The sequence below is a fragment of the Eubalaena glacialis genome, chromosome 9, assembly GCF_028564815.1.
Source record: "Eubalaena glacialis isolate mEubGla1 chromosome 9, mEubGla1.1.hap2.+ XY, whole genome shotgun sequence".
Lineage (NCBI taxonomy): Eukaryota > Metazoa > Chordata > Mammalia > Artiodactyla > Balaenidae > Eubalaena > Eubalaena glacialis.
Genome location: NC_083724.1, coordinates 52,429,233 through 52,446,913, shown reverse-complemented (window position 1 = coordinate 52,446,913; position 17,681 = coordinate 52,429,233). Strand labels below are relative to the sequence as shown.

The following is a 17,681-nucleotide window of genomic DNA, read 5'->3' as shown; positions in this document are numbered from 1 at the left end:
AAGTTTCAAAAATAATTTTAGCAATGTTTAGGAAAGAGTAAAGTGCAGTTCTCAAAACATCCTTTGCAAAGGTCAGGACCCAAAGCAGTAGCCTCGGTGGCCCAGTTTTCCCAAGGATCTTGCTAAGTCAGTTTAGCCAGAATCCCTCACCTTTGATATCTGATCACTCTTGAGATCTGACCAAATTCCTCATCCCTCATCATCCCCCAGGTGGTATATGATCACCTGGCCTGCCTTCAGCAAAATCCTGTTAGGTTAGTTTGGCCAGAATTCTTCCTTTACCCCTGATGTTTCCTCTTAGTAATTTTTCATCCACTGATTATTCCTACCCTGTTCCTTGGCTATAAATTGGCATTTTTCCTGTTGTATTCAGAGTTGAACACAATCTCTCTCCCCTACTGAAAAACTGTGGTGCAGTGGTCCCTACACCTATCACGATGGTCCTGAATAAAGTCTGCCTTACAGTTTACCACATGTCATGGATAAATTTTTTCTTTAACAGAGGCTAACCCTGGGCTTATAGTGGTGTTCCAGTATCTCCTTTCCATATATTCAACTTCAAGTTTTGAAAAACATATTAATTTATACTTGCAATTCATCCAGTGACCTGCCATCCTAAACACCTGAGAGGGATGGCAAAGAGAAATGGCACATTCCTCCACCACTCCAATCTGGTGGGATAGGGACAGAAGATCAATGCAGGGTCAGGAGGTCAGGCTGCACAAGATGTTGGTGCTCTGGGACTTCTGATGTTTCCTTAGGATTCGCTTTTTATAAGTCATCTTCCGTATTAGGAGTCTCTTTAGAATAGTCATGGTCTTTTTAGTGGGGAGAGGAGATCCTTTTATTTTACAGATGAGGAAATGAGACCCATAGAAATGTAATGACTTATCTAAGGTCACTAATTTCTTAGATAAGACATTTAATGACTTATCTAAGGTACAGAGTAATTAACCTACTGTACCTCGAGTTAGGTAGCCATGGCTCTTTCTTCCCTGGAGAAGTTACATAACTCCTCTAAATTTCAGTCTTATAATCTGCAAAATGTTGACAATGACACCTTGCAAGGATCAAATGATACAATTTCTATAAAGTGCTTAACACAGTGCTTTGTCCAGGGGTGGTGACAGTGATGGTGATGGTGGAGGTGGTGGGTGGTGATACTGGTGGCAGTGAAGACAGTGGTGGCGGGTAGTGATGTTAGTGGCAAGGATAGTGGTGGCGGTCCTAAAGTAGGACTATGGAAGGAACGCAGCAGCAGCAATAATAACTGCTACTTACATTTCTATTGTTGGGATAGTTTGAGGAGGATAGAGAACAAAAGAAGAATTCCATTTGAAAAATCTGGGGCACTGATAAGATGCTCCTGGATTATAAAATACGGTCAGCCCTCTGTATCCACAGTTTCTGTATCCATGGGTACAACCAACTGAGGATTGAAAAATATTCAGAAAAAAAATTCCAGAAAATTCCCAAAAGCAAACCTTGAATTTGTACTGGCAACTAGTTATATAGCATTTACATTATACTTGATATTATAAGTAATCCAGAGATGATTTAAAGTATGTGGGAGGATGTGTGTAAATTATTTGCAAATACTATGCTATTTTATAGAAGGGACTTGAGCATCCATGAATTTTGGTATCCTTGGGGGAGCTGAGGAGGGGTCTTGGAACTAATCCTCTACAGATACACCAGAGGACAGTATTTGCTTCATGCCAGGTCAAATTCAGTCTCTGATTTTACCAGGGTTCTTTAATGTCAGAATTTCACAACTACCATTTAATTAATTACCCTGATAAGAGAAAAGAGACCTCATATTTTCAATTCCATACCTGGTCAAAGACTGAATGCTACAGTCATGTAATTTCTGTTAAATGTTAAACTGAAGAAAGCAGCTCATATCACTAACAAATTTCAATTCCCATAGATTAACTTGTTGGCTCTTCTGTGCTGGGTTGGTAAATGCTTCAGAAATCCACACAAACCAGTGTGTCTACAGACGTCCATGGCACAAAACAAATGACTTGAAGAATATACCACAAAACCCAGAATGTACAAGAGTCAAGTTGTCTAACTTGGCAATGAACAAAAGAGCATGCCACGGCAATGAGTATCACATCAGACGGGAAGGAACCAGAACAACAGGGCTGGGGCTGAGGGAACACTTACCTGATTGCAATAATGTTTGATGAGGTTAAACACAAAGCCACGATCCATGAGTGAGAGGAGGTCATACAAGAAGAAAGCCAGGCTGATGTTGATCTTTTCCGCCTGTTCAATTTCCTTAAAAACAAATATACAAACACCCACATCATTTGGTGGTAAACCCTGGTCACAAACTCCCAGGTCTCTGATGGGAAAGTTGGGAGAGGCAGGTCCTATGTTTTTAGCCAGTGTCCCTCTGGAAGATACTGAGCAAAGCAGGTAACCCTGCAAAACTACTGCAAATATAATTTAGAACTTAATTGATGCCATGAGTGTTGAATGAAGTAATTCCTTATCTACTGTTAATATTTAGATACGTTTCCTTCTAGGCTTTTTTTCCTACGTGCATTATTTTTTGTATATAATTGAGCTCATTCTCTATCTACAACAGGGTCCTGAATTTATTCATTCAACATTATACTATGAACATTTTCCCACATTCTGGTTTCTCATATTTCTCATATTTCTTTATATTGCTCTACTATAATTTATTCAATTCTGGTAACTATTGTTTTGGCAAAAGTAACTTGAAATGTATTCACTATCTTCAATGAGATAGATTCTTAATTTGTAAGGACTGTTGCAGAAAATCTAATCAGGATAAAAGAACCAGTTTTTACTTAAGGATTTTTTTTTTTCTCCAATTAGACAGCATTCCCAGCCTAAGAGAGGTCAGAGTCATACATGGTAAACTCTTGCATGAACTGAGGCCATGGTTCTGTTTGTATTACTTCTCAGTGCTCATATTTATGAGGGATTTTCACAGCACTTCAGAGCAATCGGGGATTCACTTTTTCATGTTTATGTCCTTTATTCTCAGAATTATAAATCAATTTGCTCTGACACTATTGAAAATATGATTTTAAAATATTTTCCTCTTGTTATCATGTACAGTTTGCAAATTCAGGCCAAGCTGACCAGCCACTGGCATGGATGGAGACTTGGTAGTTTCCACAGTTACCAGGGAGTGGCAAGTCCTCATGCTTTTAGCATCCTCCACATGGACCGCTCCTTAAGAAACTGAATATTATGGGCTTGGAGTCTTCAGTCTTGACTTTGCTGCTAGTTGTGTGACTTTTGGAAAATTTATCAACCTCACTGTGCCTCATTTTTCATGCCTGCCAAAATGGAGACACCATTGCTGTTCTCACAAAGTTTGCCATAAGAAATAACCAAATGGAAATTTCTTCTCCTGAGTACAGGAGAAGTATGCTGCCTGTAGTATTTGTGAGCTACCATACAAATACTTCTCCTGAGTATTTGTACGGTAGCATACAAATTCTTCATAATGATAAAGGTATTAATAATGATCACTGCTGCTTCAAATTTATTGAATTTTAAATTCTGCTTCAAATTTTAGAATTTTGTTTTATTTCATTTTACATATTTTTTTACTTTCTACTTTGAAATAATTTCAAACTTAAGGAAAAGGTGCAAGAATAGTAAAAAGAACTCCTTTAACTAGACGCATCAATACTCGACATTTTGCTACATTTGCTTTATCATTCTCTCTGCATATATAATTTTTTTTCTGAACCATTTGAGAGTAGGTTGCAAATATCATGCCCATTTACCTCATAATACTTCAGGGTATATTTCCTAAGAATAAGAATATTATCTCTCGTAGCTACATTGATACAATAATTTAAACTATTGCAATTCCACATTGTAATTTCTTGCTAGCAGTCCCCAGCCCCACCCCAGGGTCCTGTCCAGTATAACATACTGCATTTAGTTGTTATGCAGTATGTTAGTTACATTTTAATTACTGTTTTAAGATGATGCTAATTTTTCTTTGATTATGAAAATAACATATGCCCAAGGTAAAAAATTTCAGAAAGTAAAGAGTAAAATGACACAGTTACCCTCTGAGGTTTTACTAAAAGGGCTGCAATCTCCGAGGTGACCACATTAACAATAGTAGTTATGTCATCTTTGAAACGGTCGGAAAAACGAGTCCTCCGAAAATTGTCCCGTTTGTCCATGTTATGTACATACTGGGCCATGCTTTTCACCTGCAGAGAAGATAGGGGAAATGTCAATGTGGAAACTGGTGACCTGCTTGTACACTGTGGAAAAGGGGAAAAGCCTGGAAGAAAAGCTCATTAACAATGGACTTTCTAACATTTTATCTGTGCTGGTGGTTGCCCAAGCAGGCTCTGATCTGAAAAATGCTCCTGACACCCGGATGGTTACCATGGTGGCAGGAGGTGGGAAGGGTGCCCCCTTCTTGACCCCAAGTCAAGGGGCTCCCTTCTTGCTGCTGACAAAGCCAGGGAGCTTAATTCTTTAGCTGTGGTGTCACAAGACTCCCCTTCTCTCAACTGGGAAGGCAGACCTAGACTGGGCCCCTACAGCCACTGAGGCACCACCCTATCATGGCACACAACACATTCCAGAAAGTGGAACTGTTTATGAGACTTTTTTTGATGTGAACTGAAGTAATTTCTGCCTCTGAAACTACAGTAAGGAGAAGAAGAGAGAAATGGTCCTCTTATGTCAAGTTTCCAGTTGAACAGGAGAACAGTTTTTCCAGAAACAATTCTATAGTACGCTAGCTGGAAACTTAACCACTGCTTGGAACATTACCTCTAGGAGAAATTATGTTCTGAGTTTTATACGACTAGCTTGCTAAATATACATATATATGTATACATTTATATTATATAATTATATATTTAAAATACATATTTAATGTACATGTAGTTTAAATAAAAACCTATATATCAATCAGTGATTGTCTGTATTATGACTAGTACAATACCAGCTCAATGCCTACCCCAATTTTAAGTCAAAATCATGCTTATTTTTTGGACTTCTTCCTGGGCCAGGAGATCGTGGGTCAATACACCCCCTTTTGATACAGCCTGAGGTTGCGTCTTGTTGGAAGCTGCTCAGAGCTATTAGGAACAGTCTGATGGGAAAGGCTGGGAGAGGCTGTGGTCAGGTGCCTACCCTTTCCAAAAATGTGTCCACACTAGTCTGAGAGTCACTGCATAAAGAAATGGCCCTGGAACTTAAACCACCCACACTGGCCTGAAGGTGACCCACTAGGTCAGGGCTGGAAGAAGAGGGGACAAAGACACTGTATGGGAAAATGACTTTCACTCCCAAGAGCGCTAACAGCGGATTTCTGTTTCTAAGAATGCAGGGGTGGCAATATTTTTAGCACTGAGATAAACAGAGATTAACAAAAACAAAACAAAACACAGAAGAGGTAAATTAAGAAGTGAAAACATACAGATAGGTAAATGTGTTTTCTGTGTTCAGATAATGCCATAGCCAGTTTGGGGAAGACCTAAGAACATAAAATCCTGAAGCCCAGGGTAAGAACCACAGTTTCTCTTCACAGTAGAGTCCTTCTTGGCTCAGGACACACTAAAGTGTCTGTACCCCACAGAGTCACACGTACTTGATGGAAGACCTGAATGAGAGGTGGGAACTGGACCCAATATTTGTCTGACAAAACGCCTCTCTCACTATGATCCTAACAAAGGACCGAGGAAGACGAGGCCCCTTTGTTTAGAGCTACCTGCTCCTGATGCCCTGCTGCCTAACCCACCCCAGCACCGGGCTTTTAGAACTCACTGTTGTGTTCGGCTCCTGCCTGCTGAGTTTGGCCATCCTACAAACAAATAGATAATCCTCACAATACCATACTTCCAACTATTGGCCTCTTGCCAGACTGTCAGCTACTTGCCAACTACTATGTTCTTTGCATCTCAAGAGAGGAACACCCAGTAGAAATAGTAGTGGAGACTTGGTCCATTATTTGTAGGGTGGGATAAGGCAGGAAAATATTTTCCTCCATATTGGCCTCTGTGACCCATTCAAAGCTGGGATACCAAGAACCCCTTGGTGTAGAACTTCATGTCCTGGGTAAACTGGGTCACCATTTACCTCTGGATCCCCAAAGTCTGGCTCAGCAGTTTCTAGAAGCATGGGGATTTATTCATTAGCAAGTGTGAAAACTGCCCAAGGATTGTGTTCAACAGCTCTGATGCCAAAGTGGTCATTCATTAGCACATGGGCATTAATACAACTAAAGGGTGTTAAATTGCCCAGGTTGTTGGCTAAGCCCAAGGAGGCTGTCATTCCTTTCTCATCAAGCTTCTTGGGAAAAAAACTGTTTTGGTTTTGAAACAACTTCCTAGGCATCTGTAAGGCAAATGCAAAAGCAATGCGCAGAGGACTGGGCGTCCTGTCTGGGTCCAAGATCGGTTTCCTTGCAAAGTTCTGGCTGGGGCTGACAGTTTCCATTTGCCTCCAAATGCAAACTCCAGCTCCCTTTCTTGACCTTCTCCATCTATCTCTGAGCCCTGGGAAGCTGATCCTTATAGACTACATCATTCAGGACTCCTTGAACTTAGGCTTCTGGTTGGACCTGGCCAATGGGAGGCACCATCAGGGGACCAGTGGGCGGGAGAAGAGTGGTCCAGGTACACATCCACTCCACTGCCCTCATCCCTGTGCAGCGTGCTTCTGGCAGTGGCAGTGTTTCTCTAAGATGCCAGCTCCTTGTCACGTGGACCCTCTTCTCTGCCTCAGCTTTCTCTTGCCCCCAGTTACACTATTCCATACCCTTGCTTCTTTAGAGCTAGGAGAGAGAAAGGCTTCCAGCACCTCCTGCTCCCAGGGTGCCTCACCAACCCTTATCTGCTCCTGTAACCTGGCACATACCCTGGGCAAAGTCCCTTTGATAAATGCTTTTCAGTTAACCCTTTTGAGCAATGCCAACACTGTCCTGCGAGGACCCTGACAGACTTAGTTATAACCTGCAGAGCCCTGGGCGACTGGGTAGTCAGTATCCTGAGGGATCTGCATGTTGACCAACCCCCTCCAAGCACTCGTATCAGTAGGACTTTCTTTCCAGCTTCTGCATCTGTTTACCATAAAGGACTCCTAGAGGAAGGAGGGCTATCAGCTTTAGCTTTTGCTTTCTTCCCTGAGCCTACTGAGTCCTAGTAAATAAATGTGCAAGATCAAAAGCAATTTTCACCTGTTCCATGGTTCTCAGATCCCTGCAGTTAGGGGCACTGAAGTGGTACTGATGAAATCTTTGGCGAACCTGGAGACTTCTCCTTATGGCCTCCACCCTTCCTCCAACCCCATCTGTAAACTGGGGATGATGGAAAGCTCCTGCCTGAGGGTCGTCTGAGGATTCAACCAGATGATGCTTACAATGCTTACAAGGGTGCCTAGCATGTATATAGATGCTCAACACATTTTAGGTGTTATTATTTTCCCTTCCTTGGGGATGCCAGCTGTCACTGGTATTATATGAAGGACAGAGTATCATTACATTTGCAGAGAATGCAAACTTGCCTTTGAAAGAGAGCTCTAAGATGCCACGAGGAGCCATTTAGGGCTAGCAATGCTGAGTTCATGCCGACTGAGAATGGGATAGTGATTGCAGCACTCCATTAAAGTTGACTTCGGAATACAAAGGTTTCGCATGTTGTTAATACGTTAGGCTAAGAAAATGTTTTGTAACTTTAAGCTTCCAAGGAGAAGCAAAATGGCAGAGGAACAGAATTTTGACTAGAGCATTGCGGAACTGAGGCCCTGCCCCTCCCTGGCTGAGAGGGCTGGACAAACCCCTACTTAGCCTCAGGGTCCTGTCTTTGCACCGGGGATAACTGTTCATGATAGAGCTTATAATACATAGCTAGTAAATAAGATCTAAGAATGATTAGGTGAAGTGTGTGCATATGTGTACATGTGTGTGAGTAAATGACATGAAACATCTTTGAACTGAGATACTGCTTTCCTTTGGGACTCTCTTCTAAGAGATTCCACAATGTCAAAGTGAGTTTTTGCATCATGTCTTTTAAAATTTGCAATATGGCAGATCAACTCAGTTGAAGATTATTTGTATGAATTATCTATAGATGGATTACCACCTGAGTAAATCTTCTTTATGGAGAAACTTGATGGTGGTAGGATGGGTACATAGAAACAGGATGTACTGGGCACACAGTGGTGGTTTTGATCCTTCTCTTGCCTCAAGACAGAGTTTATGGCCAGCCTCTTCCTGCTGGCCATGAGACATGAGATTGCAAAGCTCACGTCTCACTGCTAATGCGGTTGCTCCAAGACTTGTGAGCTGCAGCCACCCACCTGAATCAGCTTGGCTTTTAGAATGCAAACTCCTGGTGCTGGCTGCATATAGAGACCCTTAGCTCTGTTCGGGCCTCACAGAGCAGAGGTGGTGTGGACTAGTGGATCTTCAGCATGCTTGGAAGGCACCTGGGCAGACAGGTTCAGGCACCGCCGGCTTCCCCCTCCTCATTGCACTCAGTATTCTAGGGAGGGGCTCCAGATCTGCTTTATTCTCACTAAGCACCCTAGGTGATTCTGCTGCAGGCATCTGGGACTGTGTTTGGAAAAGACATCTCGCTAGCAATACCTTTCTCAAACGAGGGGTGGGAACCTGGTGAAACTCTAAGGGATTTGCATCCTGGATGTGCTTCTGTGGCATGGGCCTCACTTCTTTTTAACTCTGTTGCACACTACTTCCCATTTCCTTCCCAATGTATGTTTTATTTTTGTTTCCTTTGACCCTCTTGTTCTCTATGTCTTATTGTTCCGTATTGTTCTCTTTTACTTGGGCTTGAACTTACATAGATAAACTAGAGCTCAGGTGAAAATCCTACCATCTCTCTCAAAAAAAAATTATCCGCTTCAACAGTGTCACAGAGGAAAGAACCCAGTCAATATAAAGCTAACTCTATCGCTAAATCTCAATCCACTCTTTATCCTCTGGATTGTTTGTATGTGCATTTTTATGTAGTGTCTGTGCTTTCATACCTTTTTCATTTAACCTCATTTCACAATGCATCTCAATTTATCAACATTGACAAAATGCTTATTCTAGTGGCTTTATGGCAAAATCCTTTCACTTCTAGTATAAAATAGGTATTACTATTATTCTCTTTATTTTTAAATTAAAGACTATGCTGTACCTTTTGTTTTTCTGCTAGAGAACAGATAGAAGTTGCAGGTAAACAGATTTACAAGTTTCATTTTTCCCCCCAACAAGTATTAGTTGGCACTTATACGATGCCAAGCCATGTTCTGGGGCTAGAGATAAGATAATGAAGAAGATAGACCCCAATCCTAGAAATCCAATAGGCAAGAGAGAAAAACAATTACAAATTGTGATAAGTGCTAGGGAGGAAATAAAGAGGGTGTTTAAAAGGAGAGGAATAGAGTGGAAGACATGTTATGGTATAAGGTGGTCAGAAAAGGCCTCTCAGAAGTGGTGACATTAAAGCTGAAACCTAAAGAGAAGAACTCCCAAAGTGTGCATGTATGTGGGGGGCATGAAAGGTACGGACAGGGGAAAGAATCTTAAGAAGGCTCTGAGGCTGAAAAGGTCTCAGCATCTTCAAAGGACCAAACTGGAAACAATGTGGCTGAATGAGGGGGGGGAATAGGGCCTAAGATAAGGTTAGAGATGAAGGGAAACAGAATCATCCAAAGGCTTTTTAGGCCATGAGAAAAATGTGTGCTTTATTTCCAGTACACTGAAAATCACTGAAAGGTTTAAAAGAGGGAAGTGTCATTATCTGCTTAATTTTGAATTGCCTTGTGCAGATTGGATGGGCAGAGGGCACAAGTGAATGCAGGTGGGCAAAGAGGAAGCGATTGCAGACATGATGGCAGCTTGACTAGGCGGGGAGCGGTGAAGACTGGTGAGAAGCGGCAGGTGGAAGTAGATGTTCAAGGTGGAATCAGTAAGATCTGGTGGAAGATGGATGAAGGGGTGAAGGAGAGTTAAAACTGAAGGAATGAACCCAGGTTTTCTGCAGGAGCAACTCAGTAGATAAGATGTCAGTTCCTACTATGGGAAACCTCACTGCCTGTCTGCTTTTCGTGCCCTACCGAGCACAGATATAAACACGTAAGAATCTCACCAGAAGCTCAAAGAAGAACCAGGAGTACTTGAAGACTGTTTCTTTCACCATTCCAGTGCTGACCACCATCTGCAGGGCAAGCTCCTCATGGAAATGCTGGACAACAAACACAAAAACATTACACTTATGTAATGATGGTCTGTACTAGGTGCTTTATTCGCCAACCCCGCTTTTCTTTTTTCCCAATTGTAATAGCTTGTTAGTATGTGTCCTAGATGTCTTAGACCACAGTGGATGGCAAAGTCAATGTTGACATAATCTGAGACTGGAAGGCATTTTAAGTAGGTAGGAGAAGGCTGTGTGGATCCCAAATCCCCAGAGCCACACAAACAACACAGGTAGGAGTTGCGAGGGAGGAAGGGGGCACAGCAGGAGTGTATTTTTAATCCTTTCTTGAAAAGAAAAGGCAGTAGAGCATTCTGAGTCACTGGAAACCTATGCACATGGGGCTTCTAAACCTTACTGGAGAGCTGGGTTTGAAGGAATGGCCTCGGCAGGGGAGTGAAGCTAATACATTCTATGGCGGAAGCATTCCTGGGTAGCAGTTGGAACTGAGACTCTGTTCTTTTCCTTCCAGGTCCCACTATAAACCCTCTGTGTGACCATGTGTAAGCTGTTCCTCTCCTTACCCTCAATGTTCTCATCTATAAACTCAGTTGATAGCAGTGGTTCTCAAACTTGAATGTGCGTCAGAATCCCTTGGAGAGCTTGTTAAGAAACAGGTTGCTGAGCCCACCTCCAGAGTTTCAGATTCAGCAGGTCTGGGGTGGGGCCTGAGAATTTGCATCTCTAACAAGTTCCCGGGTGATGCTCCCACTGCTGGTCCAGGAACCTCAATTAAAGAACCACTGTCTGGATGGTATTTCAACTCCCTTCTAGATGGAACAATTTTTGTTTTTATAATCCTGCTACGGCTTTGTGGGAAACGAGGTCTGGGTTTATCAGTAGATTGTCTGCATTAAAAGGCATAGGGGTAGCAGCTTGAACTCACCCAACTTCTATACTTCTTTGTCCCAGGGTCAGATGCTCCACTTTATGTCTACACTCCCTGTCAAGTCATCTGACTGCAAATGTAGCAGACAGTGATTTTTTACACCTTTTGCATCTTTCCCATTCCCTACTTTATCTGGATACTTGTTAATACTCTTGACAACAGCTTTGATGGGGAACAAGTTTAAGACTAAAGGTAGGGCAACCAACTCATCTCAGTTTGCCTGAGACTGTTGTGGACAAAAACAATGTTGCCTGTCATTTCAGTAAACAACAAATGTTGCCTGCTTATTCCAGTGAACAACAAATGTTTCCAGACCATCGAGCCATCAGCCACTGAGACCCAGACGGTGCACCCTGAGGGGAATTCAGGATGAACAAAAACAGGATACTGGACCTAGATAGTTAAGATGCATATCTAAGGAATAATTTCAATGAGCTCAGACTCTTGCATCTTCCCATACATAGAAAAACAATAAAATCATTAACTTGAGATGTCTGTTTTTCACAATCATCTTTTGATGTTCAACTACATGGTTTTTTTTTTTTCAGCAAAAATCCCTATATATCCTGGCTCTTCCCTTACCTCTTTGGAACAGTCCCTCAGATATCTGAGAGACTGTATCCTGGGCTATAGTCCTCGGTAATGTCCCCGAATAAAACATAATTCGCAACGTTTAGGATGTGCGTTCTTTTCAGTCAACACTGTCCTGGTCTTAAAATGCAAAGTCCTACATCCCAAGGGCCCCCTAAGTCCCGGAAAAACTGGGATAGCTGGTCACCCTAACTGACGGCAAAAATGATGTCTGGGCATTTTCTGTGGATTCCATTCATTTTACAACCATAAAATCTAGAATAAATACAGATGAACTCATTTTTTATTGCTCAGTGGGTAAGAAAGCTGAAACTACTTGAACACCCTAATATCACATCCTAGAGTACTGGCATATGTGGAAATAAAGTTTTAAAGTCAACACCCAAAGCAAAAATTGATTAGAGCAAAGCTTACCCTTGACAAACCTTTAAATTACCCACAGTGTACAGTAGGCATGGAACACAATTTACTGATTCTTATGTACAGTAAAATTGGAGTCACTCAGCTAAACTAAAAGGAGACAAATGGAAAAATCTCTGTGCAGATGTCTGGGTATTCAAGCTATTTACATCCCCTGATGGTTAATGGGGACGAATGGAGAATGCTGAAGTGTTTCAGCTTGTCATTGGTCCCACTTCATTCTGTCAGGCGAGTCAAACCTTTATAATCTCAATACACGTGAACACATTTGTGTGCTGTTGTGAGACATGAGGGAAGCTCTCCCACCTGGGAGAGGTGCAGGGCTGCGTGTTAATCTAGCAGGTGGTCTAAGCTTGCCCTGATGTAACTCAGCTACACCCGGATCTTCCCATTGTATGGAAGACACGCTCCACAAGCTTCAAATGTAACCTCTGGAAAATAGGTCAGTTTGACTGCCAGAATCTTAAGGCAAGAGGAGATTAGAGGAGGATAAGCCGCTTCTTAAAGTAATTTATGTTGCTTACCAGGCAACATTATTACAAGAACACCTTGCTCCGGAGGTTACAGAAAATAGCCAAGCAGCTAAACCCAGTTTGCTGAGCTATTAAGGAAACACACTGGTTAAACCTCCCTCTGAAATGAAATGATTCTCTTCTGGTCATTGAAATGACCAGAAACAAAATCAAAACAAGGCAAATGTGCCCAGAAGAAATCAGGCCCTGCCTGAAGCAAGCCAGGCTGTAAGCAAATCATGGTTTTTAAGAAGGAAAATGGTACTTGTAACCAGTCCCTGCAAAGCCCAAAGCTAAGATTTAAAGTAAGTGAAATATTTATTTTCAGCACCTCATGACACCTTCTTTTACTCCTCCTGTTAGAATTAACTCCTGGTACCTCTTTCCAGACAAATGGAGCTCGTATTACTGCCAAGTCTGCAGGCACTGGACCCTACTAGGGCCTCCTCACGCCTGATCTTTCCCTCAGCCAGTCCAAAGTGAGCTGTGCTGAAGCTCATTCCCTCCATGCCTGTTTAACACATCTTTCTCAGTGGTGTTAGTTGTTGCAAAGAGCTTCCTGTGTTATCCTTCCAATCAGCATATTTGCATTTTAATAGGGGTCTTGAAAGACACTCAAGACCTTAACTTAAGTAGCTACTAAAATGGTGAGACTCTTGGGTGCCTGGCAGAGGCGAAAACTCGGGGCAGACAGTTTCTTTATCCTCCACCCCTTGGACCACACATGACGTGACAACTGGAGAATCCTCTTAATATAAAGAGTTCTTTCTGATGAGCAGCTTAACAGCTTGTCAAGTCTCTGAACTCATAGGTAAGGCTGATTGGAAAGAATTACAGGGCTTTTCATGCTTGATATCGTATTGAAATAAATGATACCTAATTATTGCCATTCACTTTTTGAGGATGAATTGTCCCCAGCTCTCCTTTTACCAAAAAAGAAGCTAATACAGCAGTTCTCAGGTTCTCAAAGTGTGGTTCCTGGACTAGCATCAGCTGGGAATTTGTCAGAAGTGCAAATCCTTGGGCCCTACTTCACATCTATTGAATCAGAAGCTCTAGGGGTAGGGCCAGCAGTCAGTTTTAACAAGCCACCCAGGTACTTCTGATGCACGGTAAGTTGGGGAACCACTGAGTTAGTAGGTAATTAGGTGGTCAAAAAATGAGGCACCTGGGACAGGGCTGCAAAAGTGTGTGTGTGTGTGTGTGTGCGTGTGTGCATGTGTGTGTGTGTGTTTTAGGAGGGCAGGAACAAGACAGGACAGTACTTGATGGCATCTATTTTCAATCATAGTGAGAGGCTGGGCAAATTATTCTCACACTGCCTGTTCAGTACCTTTTTGCTGACTGGCCTTGGGGTTGTTGTTGAACTTGGAGCATCATTATTGCCAGAGCAATAGTAAGACATCCGCATGCAGCTACGATCAGCCATCTGAAATACACAAACCATGACTCAACAGTCAACCAACAGTGGTCCCCAGAAAGATGAGCCAATGGCCTGGAAATCACAAGCTTAGAATTCATTGTTAACATATTTCTTTTTCTTTTTCTTTTTTTTCTGGTTACAAAGGTAAAACAACTGCCAAAAATAAACATAAAACAAAGCAAAGAAGGTAAAGTTACACCTACTTCTACTTGCTCCTGAGATATTCACTGTTAGTTGGTGTGTAGCCACCTATAGTTAAATCCTAGTTAAGAACCACCGGGTGCTGAACAGTCCCTTCAACTTTCTAAGTCTCTGACTTAATTGGAAGAGCAGGAAAAAAAAAAAAATGTGTGGGAACAGTGCCTCTCTGTGGGTTAGCATGGTACTTTACCCAGTCTCCTAAACACTCTTTAATAAATTGTCAAAAAACCACTTCTGAAAGGAAGATCATGCTTGATACTTCTAGTTAGACAAAATTTTTCCCCCTCACTACAGAATAATTTAAAAATTCTTAACCTAGTCCACAGAGAAAATTTAATATTTTCACTTTTATTAAAGGAAACCGTAATAATCAAGTCTGTGGATAACAGCTGCTGACCACTTCTCCCCTAGGCAATCCGAAAAGATACTGCTTAAAGAGGACTTAGATGCAAAACTGAACCAGGGTGTGCTGGCAAATGCTTAACAACCAGCTCTCTCGGAGGGGAGGGGCTGATTGGTAGAATCTGCCAATTTCTGTGCTGTGAATGCTTCCATCACAGCTGATCTCAAGTTAACATGACGTTACCGAATATGGTGTTGCAAAGAGATGTGCACTAGCAAACCACCGCACGGTATTTGCACCGTACAGTACACGCATAAATAACCTCAAGAACATAGATAACAGTAAAATGTAGTAAAGTATAAGAAGGGATGAGGTTTGAGTACTCCCTTAAAAAGGGAATAATTTTAGATTTATGGACAAGTTGCAAAGGTGGTTCTTGGATACCCTTCACCAAGTTCCTCTTAATGTTAATATCTTACCTAAATATGGTACATTTGTCAGAACTAAGAAATTAACATTGGCACATTAACTATTAACTAAACCACAGACTTTATTTGAATTTCACCAATTTTTCCACTAACGTCCTGTTCTGCTCCAGAACACTGCATTTAGATTACCTTTGTTTTCCATATAACTTATTTGTTAGTTTATATAATTTGATTTTTAATAATGTCTGCGTTTAACAACTGGTTCAGAAAGTTCCTGAAAATTTAACAATCAGCTCTCAGAAACTGGTATGAACCAGCTCCAGCACATCCCTGGGTTGATTCTGTAAGTCAAAAAGGATAGAATATCAACAATTTCGTATGATACAACCTATAGATCATCAGAATCTCTAGGAGTGGATCTATAGATGATTCTTACATTCATCCAGGGTTCAGAACTTCTACAGAGATGAGGAAAATCAGTCTCAGGGCAGGAATTGACTTGACCATGACCACAGGCCTGGGTGGTATCAGATCGAGACCCAACCCTGGTCTCCAGATTTCCTGTCTCACAACGTACTGTCTCAAGTGGGTGGTTTGTGTAAGGGAAATGATGTCAAAACCTAGAGAGTCTGATTTATCTTCATCAGAGGAAATGACATTATTCTAAAAGCTTAGCCACCCTGAGGCCACAGATAACTGTAAAGAAAATTTAGATTAAGAATTCATGGTAGCTTTGTACATATGTGAAAAACCACTGAATTATACACTTCAAAAGGGTGAATTTTATGGTATGTGAATTATATCACAATTTTTAAAAATTTCAAATGAGAGACATTTTACAAAATACCTGACCAGTATGCCTCAAAACTGTCAAAGTCCTCAAAAACAAGGAAAGTCTAAGAAATTGTCACAACCCAGAGGAGCTAAGGAAACGTCACTACAAAATCTAATGTGGTATCCTGGGTGGGATCCTAGAACAGAAAACAGACATTAGGGAAAAACTGAGGAAATCTGAATAAAATAGAAACTTTAGTTAATAATAATAATATATCAATATTGGTTCATTAATTGTGACAAATGTGCTGTTCTAATGTAAAATGTTAATAACAGGGAAACTATGCATTGAGTACACAAAAATTTTCTGTCATATATTGACAATAATTCTATAAATCTAAAACTTTTATAAAATAAAAAGTTTATGAGAAACCATAAAGAATTCATGGAGGGAAACAATCTAGAGCAAGTCACCAACCCTCCCAGGATCTCGGTTTTTGTTTATAAACTTGGCTTTTATCTTTGGGATTCTTTTTTTTTTTTAAATATTTGTCTCACAAATGACTTTTATTTATTTATTTATTGGCTGTGTTGGTTCTTCATTTCTGTGCGAGGGCTTTCTCTAGTTGCGGCAAGTGGGGGCCACTCTTCATCGCGGTGCGCGGGCCTCTCACTGTCGCGGCCTCTCTTGTTGCGGAGCACAGGCTCCAGACGCACAGGTTCAGTAGTTATGGCTCACGGGCCTAGTTGCTCCGTGGCATGTGGGATCTTCCCAGACCAGGGCTCGAACCCGTGTCCCCTGCATTGGCAGGCAGATTCTCAACCACTGCGCCACCAGGGAAGCCCGATCTTTGGGATTCTTACATGGGATAATCAATCTATGGATGTTAATGAATCTAAAAGGCAAGTTATTAAAAAATAAAACAAAAAACAGTCTTTCTAGGCATCAAAAACAGTTAAAGCCAAATTTTTTTCCTTGAAGATAAAACTCATGGTATTCATCGACTCCACAGGGCTAAACCAGCTATGCTCGAGAAACTTCCCACCAGAGTTCACTAACTCTGCGCATACCTTCAAATGCCAGTCTTGCCTGGCATCAGAATGATCTCAGTCACTTCAAAAGAAAAGGATATTAATAACTTGAAAGCTGAGCATATGACCAAGACAGTGGGCAGCAGTAGTGGTTGATTTCGTGTTGTCTCTCCAAGTGTTAGTTAAAAATAAAAAAGCCCATGTCTCTTTCCAGGGTTTGACATCTTCCTTACCTTTGAAGACAAGATGTTCTTAACCTCCTCGTCTGCTGCAGAGTGTGTCCCCGCGAGGTCTGGGTTACTGCTGCTCATCACTCGGGCCTGCATCAGCTTCGAACTCACAGCGGCAGCAGACGTGCGTCCGTATGTGTGGTAGCGAGGGTCCGGGAGGGAAGTGGGGCCGCCTGCACCCCACCAGGTATAGACATGTCAACAGAAAGGGGATCAGAGTCACTTATTGGACTTGAGAAGGAACTGAGGAGGGATGGGTAGGTAGTAGAGTGGAAACCCACTAGATTAGGTCTTGGAATTAGGGTCTTATTAGCAAATGCCTAGGGGAGGCCAGGGAGGCAATGTTTTGGTGGAAAGATAGGGTGTAAGGCAGTAGGGAGTGGAGAGGACTTTGGTAAACTGGAAACACATGCCTCATCCAAAGACAGAGGCTGCTCCTCGTCTCCAGCTTATTATTGCCATGGGGAAACAGCCCATGACGTTCTGATTTCTCAAGACAAGCTCGAAATGTGGATATTTTTTATTTCTTAATATTTAAATGACAGCTTTATAAGTCTTGCATTTCTGAGATTCTGAGAATCCAAGGAATCACCTCAATCTTATGAG

At 41.7% G+C, this 17,681-nt stretch overlaps 1 protein-coding gene across 1 annotated transcript in view; it reads right to left on the bottom strand.

Moving 5' to 3' along the window:
• Positions 1 to 17,681, bottom strand: part of DOCK8 (dedicator of cytokinesis 8) — a 221,411-nt gene that overhangs the window by 56,810 nt on the left and 146,920 nt on the right. Inside the window, exons 22-26 of the mRNA XM_061201215.1 lie at positions 17,079 to 17,248; positions 13,978 to 14,073; positions 10,128 to 10,223; positions 4,074 to 4,223; positions 2,173 to 2,286 (exon numbers count right to left, since the gene is read on the bottom strand). Coding sequence (XP_061057198.1) covers positions 2,173 to 2,286; positions 4,074 to 4,223; positions 10,128 to 10,223; positions 13,978 to 14,073; positions 17,079 to 17,248 — 626 coding nt within the window. The remainder of the gene's footprint in view (positions 1 to 2,172; positions 2,287 to 4,073; positions 4,224 to 10,127; positions 10,224 to 13,977; positions 14,074 to 17,078; positions 17,249 to 17,681) is intronic.